The 12,188-nt window shown below is 37.4% G+C and overlaps 1 protein-coding gene across 2 annotated transcripts in view; it reads left to right on the forward strand.

The window, feature by feature from the left end:
- Positions 1-1,157: 1,157 nt before the first annotated feature.
- The window catches only part of IFT80 (intraflagellar transport 80), a 30,544-nt gene continuing 19,513 nt past the window's right edge, over positions 1,158-12,188 (forward strand). For both annotated transcript variants that reach the window (XM_017734355.1, XM_008633737.2), the window contains exons 1-6: positions 1,158-1,260; positions 1,810-2,031; positions 4,531-4,641; positions 6,471-6,539; positions 9,973-10,082; positions 10,376-10,465. In XM_017734355.1, coding sequence (XP_017589844.1) covers positions 1,224-1,260; positions 1,810-2,031; positions 4,531-4,641; positions 6,471-6,539; positions 9,973-10,082; positions 10,376-10,465 — 639 coding nt within the window. In that variant the 5' untranslated portion in view covers positions 1,158-1,223. The remainder of the gene's footprint in view (positions 1,261-1,809; positions 2,032-4,530; positions 4,642-6,470; positions 6,540-9,972; positions 10,083-10,375; positions 10,466-12,188) is intronic.

A 12,188-nucleotide genomic window follows, 5' to 3' on the forward strand; every position in this document is an offset into this window, starting at 1 on the left:
GCGGTGGTGGCCAGGGCCGGAGAGCGGGCGGTGGGGACCGCGGCTGCCCCGAGAGGGTTTGGTGTCTCCTTCTCCGTGCCCCCGTGCCGCCGGCTGCTTTTCCTTCTCAGCATCCCCCCCATCCTGCTGTGGCATTCCTTCCCGGTGCCCCCATCCTGCCGCTGTTTTCCCTTCCCTGCGCTGTCCCCATCCCGCCCTCCTGCTTCTCTGTCCCGCCCGCTAGTTTTCCTTCCCGGTGCTGCCTCATCCTTCCCTCTGGCTTTCCTTCCCTGCGCTTCCCCCATCCCGCTCTTGGCATTCCCTGCTCTCCACACCCCGCTCCTGCTCCATCTCCTCCGCCGTCCCTGATCCTCATCCCCTGCTGTTTTCCCTTCCCTGCGCTGTCCCCATCCCGCCCTCCTGCTTCTCTGTCCCGCCCGCTAGTTTTCCTTCCCGGTGCTGCCTCATCCTTCCCTCTGGCTTTCCTTCCCTGCGCTTCCCCCATCCCGCTCTTGGCATTCCCTGCTCTCCACACCCCGCTCCTGCTCCATCTCCTCCGCCGTCCCTGATCCTCATCCCCTGGCCAGCAGCTCCGGATGGGAAAGGGAGGAGGCGTGAGGCGCTTTGGCTTCTCCGAGCCGGGATAATTCCTGGTTATTGCCGCATCTCTCCTAAAACTCCAGCGGAGCCGCTGCTGGATTCCGTGGGAGTTGGATGTAGGGAATACGTGGGCTGGTAGTGATGGATGTACCTGTGGATGGGCCCAGGGTGGCCGTTCAGCCTTTTCGCGGCACATGCAGAGCAATTAAAATGCATTAAAAATGATCATAAAGTTCGAGGCTTTGAAAAGAAAATATCAGGTTTTCCCTTCCTGGCTGTGTCAGCACAAGGAAACTCCAGTGCTCCAACCTCTGATGTTTCATACTTGATCTTAAAGGTCTTTTCCAACCTTAATAAATCAAGGATTCTCTGTTCACAGCATCATTTTTTATTTAAGTTGTCCATATTCAGTTGGATAATGGGAAAACAGAATTCCCTTTAAACTCAAGTCTTTCTTGGTGCTTATTTTTCCCCAGTACTGATGTACTATTACTTCAGAACTTTTTATTTTAGTGGTATTGTCTTTCTTTTTAATTTTGGCTGCCTATGTATGCATATATATTATGCTAATTATACATACTTATATATGTATTTTTGTTTTATTACAGTTGTAACACATGGTTTTAATGCTCTGAACAACTGAGATGAGACTGAAGACTTCCCTTTTAAAGGAGCCAAAACATATCCTTTGTCACAGAAAAAAAACTTAGAACACCACGTTCAAGCCCTTCCAGAAAGTATTTTTTATTGTTGCAATTACAGTAAAATACTGGTAAATTGCAGATGTCTTATTTCCCTGTTTTTCCTTTGTTCCTCTTGTCGTTGAGTGCAGCCTTTAAGGACAGTGTTTTAAGAGATATTGAACACATATATGATGTGGTGTTAATAATCCAACACCTTTGAATGATAGCTGGGTGTTTTGAACTTGTATTTTGTACTAAGACCTTTCATTAGCCCGACATTTTAGCCGTGTTTTGATAACTTTACATCGTGATAAGAATTATATTTTTACATGGTAGTTTGCTTTATATTTGGCGGAATTTTTACCAGCTCTTCTTGGCACATAAGAGCAAAAAAAAAAGAACAATATTTTTTTTTATATAAAACATTCCAGGCAATCTTAAAATAATCTTCCTGTATTGTCCCTTCAGTTTTGCATAGCTGAGATGGGATATTTTGTCAGCTTATTTTTAAGAGTTAAACGTTTCATATTCCTTAATTGAATGAAACATAAGGAATTGGTGAGCTGTGTGGGATGGACAACAGCTGATGAGCTCTACTCCTGCAGTGATGACCACCAGATTATGAAATGGAACCCTGTGACCAGCGAGACCACTCGAGTGGTGAAGCTTCCAGATGATGTTTATCCCATAGATCTGCACTGGTTTCCCAGAGGGATTGGTGGGAAGAAGCAATCCCAGGCTGAGAGCTTTGTTCTGACAAGTTCTGATGGTACAGCAGTCTAAAATATTTATTGTTTCATACCCTTCAGTGCTCGTGTCACTCAAATACAAGATGTTATTTGGGGAACAAGAAGCTTTGAGGATTGCTTGGGGTGGGGTTTTTTTCCTTTCTCCCCGAAATGATTTTGCACACAGCCAGGTTTTTCTTCCTGCATGAGTTTTCCTGCACCAGCTTATTCCTGCAGTTTTCCTGCAATAGCCACTGCCTCTCTGTGACAAAGATTCCTCAACCCAATGGAAAAGGAGCATAATGTCTTTAAAAGGTTGCATTAATTCCTGCTTGAACTACAGATGTTTGAAATCAGAACAAATGTAAATTTAATCCCCTTGGGTTTTCTTCTGAAATGCATCTCTTGGGGGATATTGTTCTTTTACTTCCTACTTATGTTGGTCGTGTTGCTGTTTTTTAACAAAAATGAGGAATATGTTTGGCTTTAACCTTCAAATTAAGCACAAATCATAAGTGATTAGAATTTTTTTCATCTTTTATTGAAAATTTTATATTAGGTCAGCATTTAAGAGTGCATGGAAGTTAATGAACAAAACATACATATTTTATATTCTCTGTTTGGATAGTCTGGGAGTCTCTCACTGGAAATTACTCCAAAACTGGGGAGTAATTTTCAGGTTGAGGACAGTTCTGGCTTCAGTACTTAATAAAAATAAAGGAGCAGTATTTCACAAATGGGAGATGTAAAGTAAGGTTAAATTGAATCACTTCTACCTACTCCAGGCACGTGGCTAAAGTTTTCCCTTTCTGTGTAGTAAGTTGTAATTTGAAAGTCTCTGTTCCCTCAGTGTTAAGCTGAAGAACAGAAATCCATGGAAATGGAGAAACCTCCATGTGGGAATGCAATAAAAAAAGCATTTGACTGTCAGCAATTGTAAATTCCCATGTTGGAAAAGCAAAGAAGTTGCAGAAGTAAAGGTGATATCCATGAAAACTTGATCTCCCCTGTTCTGCAGAGGGATTATGATACAGTTTTAAGGGATGATCACATTTTTTCCAGAGAATTCTGGGAAGGTGATCCTGCTTTTACACGTGACCATGTTCTTCCCTGCTCAGCTACAATTTTCTCCGTTTCCCTCTTTGGAAGGGGCCTTGTGAAAGATGTAGGAGCTTGTGGAGTGGGAGAGGATGCAAAAGATTGGGAAAAGAGTCGAATGTCAAATGGATAACAGGATTTTGTCCCATACTTTGACCTGACCCATTGTTTTCTTGGTATTTTGACCTCTCCAAAGCATTCCCAGTTGCCTGTTCTTCCATTGGAATTCCATTTGTCTCTTATGTGTTGAGGAATTGCTTACAGAACTATTCAGGGATTCTCATTAGGTCAGTGGACACTGTTGTTTCAATAGATAAAGTCCCACGGAATTCTTTATATCCTGAAAAAAGTAATGGCTCTGAGGAGCTCAGCCACTTCATGCCGAGTGCTGTAGGTGATGGCATGGGAATATTCCTAGTCCTGGGACATTGGGTTTAAGGATTCTCCAGTGAAAAAGGTCTTGGATACAGATGGGATGAAGACACTGTGCATGGAACAAGGAGATCAGAAAATAAAAGATGTTTTTAATGTAAAAGCAGAAAAGGCCATTTTGGCAACTGATTTGGGGAAAAAAGCGTTGAATTCCTCTGAATCCAGTAATGGCTTGCACATGAAACAGGAGAATCTCAGACCTGAGAGGTGTTCTGTACAATAAGTGATGCATTAGTTAGATAAATTCTCTTTTGTGGTTATCAAATAATGGAATGCATTAAATGAACACCCCGGAAGTGTTGGATGGGGCTTGGAGCAACCTGTTCTGTGGAAGGTGTCCTGCCCATGGCAGGGCTGGAATGAGATGGGATTTAAGGTCCCTCTCAACCCAAACCAGGCTGGGATTCCATGATACTTTAAATTATCAGTTCAAATAAACTGATTTATCAAACCATACTTTTTCATCAGTGTTAAAAATCTTTACCTTGGAAATCTTGCATGGGCAGAGGCTTGGCTGGATGATTGTGCCAAAAGTTCAGGTCACTCAGGAACTTGCTTGTAGTGGTTCAGTCTGGCAGTTTAGATCAAATAATACTAAAATAATATGATTTTAAAGTAGTTACTTTGAATAACTGGACTGTTCATTTTTCCAAGCTCTCCACTGTCTGCTCTTTGCTCCAGTTTAAATTTGATCTTCCTGGATTTAAGCAGCATCCCTTATTTGGGAAGAAAAACTTCCTGATCCTTCTGTTGAAATCATTACAAACTTTGGGGTTGGCTGCTGTGGAATTCCATCCCAGCTCCATCATGGAATCAGGAATAGTTCTGATTTTAGCTGTGAAAAACAGTTGGATGTTTTCTTTGTACTGTTGATTTCTTGGTTTGTGAGTGTGTTTTCAACAGAAGGTAACAGCACTGCTGTAATAATACATAATGTAATGCAATTAATGATTTAATATATAATTGATTACCTACAATTATATGAATTACACACTGTATCTTTCATTTAGGGAAATTCCACTTGATTTCCAAGTTAGGAAGAGTGGAGAAAAGTGTGGAAGCACATTGTGGAGCTGTCCTTGCAGGAAGGTGGAATTATGAGGGAACAGCCCTGGTCACAGGTGAGCATTCCTATATTAATGAACTCCTTTGAAAACTAAAATAATAAGCTAATTATTTTTGGTCTTAATTATCACTGAAGTTGTTATCACCTTGTTTACTAGGAGTTCATTTTGCACTATTTAATTAATGCTGTTTAACTTAATGTTGCCTGTTTTAATTAATAGAAGTTGTAGTAAAAATATTTCTCTTTTTTAGTTTATGTCATCCAATCTGCTTGAAAGGAAATGTTTTAATATCAGAGTGCTTAGATGGTTTTGTGGCTGTTCTGAACTTCAGAAAGGAGAGTATTTGATTTCTTTTTTTTCTATCTGTTCCAAGGAGAAGTTGCTAAGTTGGTACATTTATATCTCTGCACGTTCGGCGTTTTTTAGCCAAAGTTTACTGAGGCCTCAGTGATCTTGAATATTCCTGTCCTTTTATTCCTTAATTATCAGTAATTATCACCTGCAGCCTGTCTATATTGATGCTAGGAGAGTGGGCCCACAATTTTTTCATCCCTACACCCTTTTTTGTCCTAAATCTTTTGCTAATTAGTTGCTTTTGGCATTTTTTGGTCCAAAATTCTATCTTGGTGTTAAGGGAAACTGATGAAATTCCCTGTGCTGGACTCCTTGCTAGGATTTCTGGTGGTGTCAGCCTCCTCTGCAGCCTCCTGCTGATGGAGGACAGCTGATTCCTCTGGACAAATTCCAGCTCAGGCCACAAGAACTGAAAATAATTTTGGATCTGCTCCTTTCCAGACCCTGAAATGCTGCTTCAAGGAACTCTGTCTGGCCTGTTCCTCTGAAATCCCAGAGGGACAGAAATATTGTTCGTTTTAAAGACAGCTTTGCCTCAGGAACTTCTCCAAAGACAAAGTCAAAATTGTCTTTTGAATCCCTTTTTTTTATGAGACTGCATAACACTGACACTTTTTTTGGGAGTGTGGGAATTCATCACCACTTCCAGTTTATTCTGAGAAGATCAACTCCTCTTATACCACAACTGTACTTGGAGGAAGAGTAAATAAATCATTGCTACTGCATCATTTAAAATACATTTATGGCTGTATTTCAACAGCATCAAATGTACACAAATAAGTTTTAATTTTGACGGGTTTTTTTTTACATTTTTTAAACATTTAAAGCTATCTTGGCCAGATATAAAAAGCAGATATATGGTAAATAAATGACCTTTGAATGGAAGACTCCATTAAGATCTAGGTGTACCTTTTTCCTCATTAATTGCATCTGGGAGGCCTAAATTGAAGGGCCAGAGCATTTTAAAAATGACACCACACCAGGAAATCTGTGCTGTTAATAGAGCCCTAAGTGTGTTGGGTAGTGTTTAACAATTTAATCTTCAGTAAATAAACTGAGTTATTGGGTAACACACAGTTATGGCAGGAAATTGAAGCTGTCCAAACAGAGTTATCTTTCCTTTCACCATTTTTCAACTGTGAAACCTCCAGTTCAATCCATAAAATCTGCTCCTGCTCCCCTGGGGCTCCTCAAACTCCTTTAAGCAGCCTCTGGGCCATTGAAGGAATCAAAAATACAGAATTTGGGATACTTAAATTGTGATGGACTTTGCATTCCCGGGAGCAGCTTCAGAAAAGACTTGAGGGATTTTCAGGAAAGGAAGATTTGTTGATAGTAACAAAAGAACCATCTTAAATATTTTTCCTTCATATACTTCCTAGTGCATGTTTGAAAGACTAAACAAAAGGAATTCACCTGGAACAAAACCTGGATTTATTTTAGCTCAAGTGTTTTTCCTGAGTAAATACAAATACATTTGTTAGACTGATTATTGCATTGAATGTGCTGATTTCTGTGCTCCTTTTCAGTTGGGGAAGATGGCCAAGTGAAAATCTGGTCTAAAAGTGGAATGCTGAGATCCACTTTAGCTCAGCAAGGTGAGTTCGTTTGCTCAAAGCTCCATCAGAACTCATTCATTTGGGTTATTCTGAAATGTATTTAAATAACAGACCCTAAATATGGCACTGATGGTTTGTTCAAGGGAGTAAGGCCTCAATTAAAGTTAAATGTAAATTACAGTTGCATTTTAATAAGGTTTTAAAAAAATGTTTCGATTTTCAAATTAAAAGTATTGCAATATTTTTAGGCAGCAGTCTCAGTCCCACCCTAAGGATTTGGTGCCATTTCAGTGAAGATCCTCAGCTAAATTTTTTCACACTTCATAGATTGAGCCCATGTGACCTTCTGACATTTTTGAAGAAACCACATGCACCTGGGGTTGGGTTAAATGTCAGACCCTTATCTCTTTCTGAAACAAATTATCTGAATTCTTTCAACCTGGGGAAGGCATTTTAACCACAGCAGTGAATGTAAAATGTATTTCAGTTCTTCTAAGGAAGTTCACATGCACATGCAGTGTTTTTCAGGTAAAAAGCTAAACCAACTGAATGAGAATTTTTTAAAAAATTAAAATTGAAGCACACTTTACTATTTCTCAGTTTATGTTGTCAAATTTTTTTGTGTATAACTGTGCTTACTTGAGGTTTGAAAAAGCCTATGAAGTAAATGATACGCTGTAGTTTGAAATAGGAATTTTCACCCATCTCTGCAAGTTTCTGGTGCAGTACAAAAGCACCGAGTCTCCATGGAATAACTGTCACCTTGTATTTGTGTTTTCAACAAAAAATCATCTGAAACCCTTTAAATTCAGAGTCAGAATCCCACAGCCCCCTTTGGAAGCACTGCCATAGCTGGGATCAGGACAGGATTCTGCGGGAATGTTGATGTTTCAGGGAGGTGCATCGTGTTCAACCAATTTTTCCCTTCCTTTATCATCATGAGAACTGAAAGGATTCCCATTGCCAACATTCCTTTGCCTCATTCCACTCTTTGTATTAGAAATAAATTCTCAGGCTCGTATTTTGGGATGATGATCCACGTGCCTGTTCTATCCTTGGCCTTTATTCCTCCTTGGATTCCCTCAAAATGCTTCCTTTTGTACTCCTTGTCCTTACCCTGAAATGTTACATTTGGGCTTCCACAGTCCACTGATCCATTTTGATGAGGAAACTTTTTTCCATGATCTCTCAGATTATGTGTTGGGAACCCACAGGATTTTCATGGAGTCATGGAACAGTTTGGGTTGGAAGGACCTTAAAGCTCATCCCATTCCACTCCTTCCATGGCAGGGACACCTTCCCACTGTCCCAGGCTGCTCCAACCCAACCTTGGGCACTGCCAGGGATCCAGGGGCAGCCACAGCTTCTCTGGGAATTCCATCCCAGCCCTCCCCATCCTCCCAGGAAGGAATTTATTCCTGATATCTATATTCTCTTGGAGACACCCTCACGAGATCTAAAATTGTCTGAATTAGTGTTCCTCCTCCTGTGACAGTCCAAAATCCCGCACAAACTCTTGGAATTACCAGAGTCTCTGTTGTGGGATAAGAAGCTGGATCTTCCTCCTTCAAATCCCAATTTTGTGCCTTTCTCCCTGCTTTTCTCCCAGAGTATTCCTTCCTGCAGTGTTTATCCCTGCAGTGTGTCTGTTCCTCGGAGTTTTCCAGGGTGTTGGCAGTGTTCTCCCAGCCCAGTCCTTGTTAAGTGCAGAAGGAAATGAGTTAGCTCCTGCTGTTAAGCCCTGGAAATTGTGGTTAAGTACTCAGGCATCATAAAAAAGGGAAACATTTGGTTTAAATAGAAAAGTCTTCTGATTGTTAAATCAGCATTAGAACAGGACAAAAAAATTGAGTTTTATTTAGAATTTCTGCTCCAGCTGGTGACAGAATTTATGGCATTTTCAACAGGAACTGCCAGGAGGAAAACAGCCAGTGCCACATTTATTTAATATATGTTGTGTTTCTGTGACTTGTCTGCTCTGATGGTTGACAAGTTAAAAAAATCTTTCATAATTCTGTATTTTTAAGTAATAAAATGCCCTAAAAGAAAATATATATGAAGTACAGAAATCTTCAGGAGCAACGACACCAGGTCTCAATTTAGAGGGTGAATATTTGGGAGCTCAAATAGAGTTTAACCGTAATAAAATCAGCTTTTTGCACAGAGAAAAGTGGGGAGATATGATTTTAGGGCAGTTGGAGCAGTTCAGTCACTTAATTATCTAAATCTTATCAAAACATTCCCATACAAAAATATTCCTGGGTCATTTTCTGAAAGAGAAAATGCCAAAATTGTCATTGAGGATTTTGTCTTGTAACAGCATTTTTAATCCTTTTGGGGTTTTTTATTACCATAAAGTTACATTTAAAATTGTTTATTTGAACAATTTTAATTCAGTTGCTCAGTTTAATAGTTGGAGATTCTTTTTACTTAACTTTCTTAGTTTTATTTCAAGGAATCAAGTAGCAAAATCCTTTGATTTTTCTTCAGAGGAGACAATCCTGTCAAATAATGTGGAAAATATTTGCATAGTTGGCAAGTCCGACTTTTTAAAATTCTTTTTTTTCCTTGGATGTTTTTCCACGTAATTTTTGCTTTATTCTGTTTTCAAAAAATCTAATTTGAAAACTGGAACGTGATTTTAAAATGGAACAGTCAGCTTTATTCCAGATGAAAAATTCTGGAAGTTTCAATGTAAAAAAATTTCAGTTAATTGGGAAAAAAATCTGTGAAGTCTCTGGGCCAGTTTTATTTATTGTCATTTATTTTGTAAATTATTTGTGTATGGGATGGTTGGGGGTTTTGCATGTGCAGCAAAACAAAAATATGTGTTAATTATGGAGCCTAAATATCTTAAAAAGGATGATTTAGGTGTAATACAGAACTTTCTACCCACATTTGTGTTCAGTCTCACAATTTGGGGTGAAAAGAATTGTTTTTTGCTGTCTCTTGGTGAGTGTTATTTTGATTTTCTGTATGTCTGGAGTGACAGTTGTGGCTTAAATTGCAACAGTAGATAAAAGCTGAATATAAATACAAAATGCAGCTATTTCCTGTTGGTTTTCTGGACTTGTTTAAAACTGCACACTTAAAAGTTTTAGAAATTGATAACGTGGTAAATGGCAATAGATAATGGGGTTTGAGAAACATGTAATGTACATTTATATAATACAGTATTATTTACATAGATATTTAATATAAATTCAATCTCTTTTCTGCAATAATTATGTAATATATTTTATGTATCCTTCCATAAATATGTATTATATAAAAATATGTTTTATTTACCACACATTATTGTATTTTATTATCAAGATGATATCTTTTATTATTAAAGTACATTAGATTAAACAAATTTTAAAGTATTAAAAGGACAGGTAATGACGTGCCTTGCTGTAGGAATTCCTGCAGGATTTGTTCAGCCAAGCCCCAGGAATGTTTTCCATGTTTTCCATGTTTTCCATGCCCACAGGAACACCAGTGTACTCAGTGTCCTGGGCACCTGACTCTGACAAAGTTCTCTACACCTCAGGGAAGCAGCTGATCATTAAACCCCTCCAGCCAAATGCTAAAGTTTTGCAGGTACCATTCATAATCTGATGAATTTTTGGCATTTATTTGCGTAAAGAAAGATACAGAAGCCTTTCCCTTTTCACTTGGGAAGAAGCAGTTGTTTAAAGCAGGATTTTAGTGCAGATTTTTGTCCTTTGATTCTGCCTTGTTCAGGCTTTATTTAATTTCTTTTTCTGCTGAATCATAAAATCGTTAAGGTTGGAAAAAACCTGCAAGATCATCAAGTCCAATGAGTGATACATGTTAAAAATAGAAGTTGTCAGGATTGTTGCATCTGTTTAATTGATTTTTTTCCATTTCAGTGGAAAGCCCACGATGGCCTGATTTTAAAAACTGACTGGAATTCAGTGAATGATCTGATTCTTTCTGCAGGGGAAGATTGTAGATATAAGGTGAGTTCTGCTTAAATTTTAACTACCTGACCAAAGAAGTTATTAGATATCCTGAAATTTCTGAATTTTAATCTGGAAGCCCAAAATGAAATGAGGAGTCTTTCACTTTTCAAGAAGAAGTTGTATTATTTATACATGCACTTCACTCTGTGTAGTAACACAAAATTACAATTTTTCTTTAATTTTACGGATAAAAATCCATAAAATGGGAGTGAAACAAAAAGAAAAATATGTAGAAATCTAGAAGTGACATTTGAATTAATATAAGATGTGACATATCAAATTAGAGGAGCTAAAGCTGCTGTTTGCTATTACAGGAACATTAGTGAATCCCTCAGTAAATTTTAAAATATATTAATATATATTTGGATGCAGAAAATAAATTAATATAATCTGCATCCAAAATACAAAGCACATTTTGTGTTTCTTCCCTTAAATAAAAACTGATTTTTAAATGTATCCTGTGTTTGGTTCTGTCATTTAACTGTGTAATGGCTGTGATAGAAGATATACTTACGAAATTAAAAAATCCAATAAATTATTAAATTGCTGTGTGGATTGGCTTCATAATATTTTGTTGATTTCCATAAAAATCTCTTTTTTTTTGGAAATTTACAGAGGAGCCTCATGAGTACAAGCAGAATAAACCTTGTGGCTCTTTTACAGACTTGGGGTAATTTACAGGGAATAAAACTCAGGGGTACAAAATATTTTATACAGAATATTTTGTACAGAATTATGTGACATTTGCCATGGCACAAAGCAAAGTCTGTTGCATTAAACAAAGCAAGACTGATTAAATAATAATATATATGTGTGTGTATATATATAGTTACACTAAATTAGCTTGGACAATTATTTCTACAATTTCGATGGTCATGAGGGAAAATGATAGTTCTGGAATAATAAAAATATAAAAAGTATATATATAAAATAAAATATGTAACTATAATATAGGTGGTTTTTCTAGTAACACTAAACTTGGACAATTATTTCTACAATTTCTATGGTCATGGGGGAAAAATTATACTTCTGGAATAATGAAACTATAACAAGTGTATATATAAAGTAAATGTGAGGTATAATATAGCTGATTTTTCTAGCTACACTTAACCATGAGGGAAAATGATAGTTCTGGAATAATAAAAATACAAAAAATATACATATAAAACAAAAGCGAGCTATAATACAGGTGGCTTTTCAAGTTACACTGAAAACATGGGGGAAAATTAAACTCCTAGAATAATAAAAATACAAAAAAAAATATATAACAAAAGCAAGCTATAATACAGGTGATTTTTCAAGTTACACTGAAAACATGGGGGAAAATTATACTCCTAGAATAATAAAAATACAAAAAAAAATATATATAACAAGAGTGAGCTGTAATACAGGTGATTTTTAAGTTACGCTGAAAACATGAGGGAAAATTATACTCCTGGAATAATAAAAATACAAAAAATACATATGTAACAAAAGCGAGCTATAATGCAGGTGATTTTTCAAGTTACACTGAAAACATGAGGGAAAATTCTATATATATATAACAAGAGTGAGCTATAATACAGGTGATTTTTCAAGTTGCACTGAAAACATGGGGGAAAATTATACTCCTGGAATAATAAAAATACAAAAAAAAATGTATATAACAAAAGCGAGCTGTAATGCAGGTGATTTTTAAGTTACACTGAAAACATGAGGGAAGATTATATATATATATAAC

Source organism: Corvus brachyrhynchos, unplaced genomic scaffold (assembly GCF_000691975.1).
Source record: "Corvus brachyrhynchos isolate BGI_N302 unplaced genomic scaffold, ASM69197v1 scaffold544, whole genome shotgun sequence".
Classification (NCBI taxonomy): Eukaryota; Metazoa; Chordata; class Aves; order Passeriformes; family Corvidae; genus Corvus; species Corvus brachyrhynchos.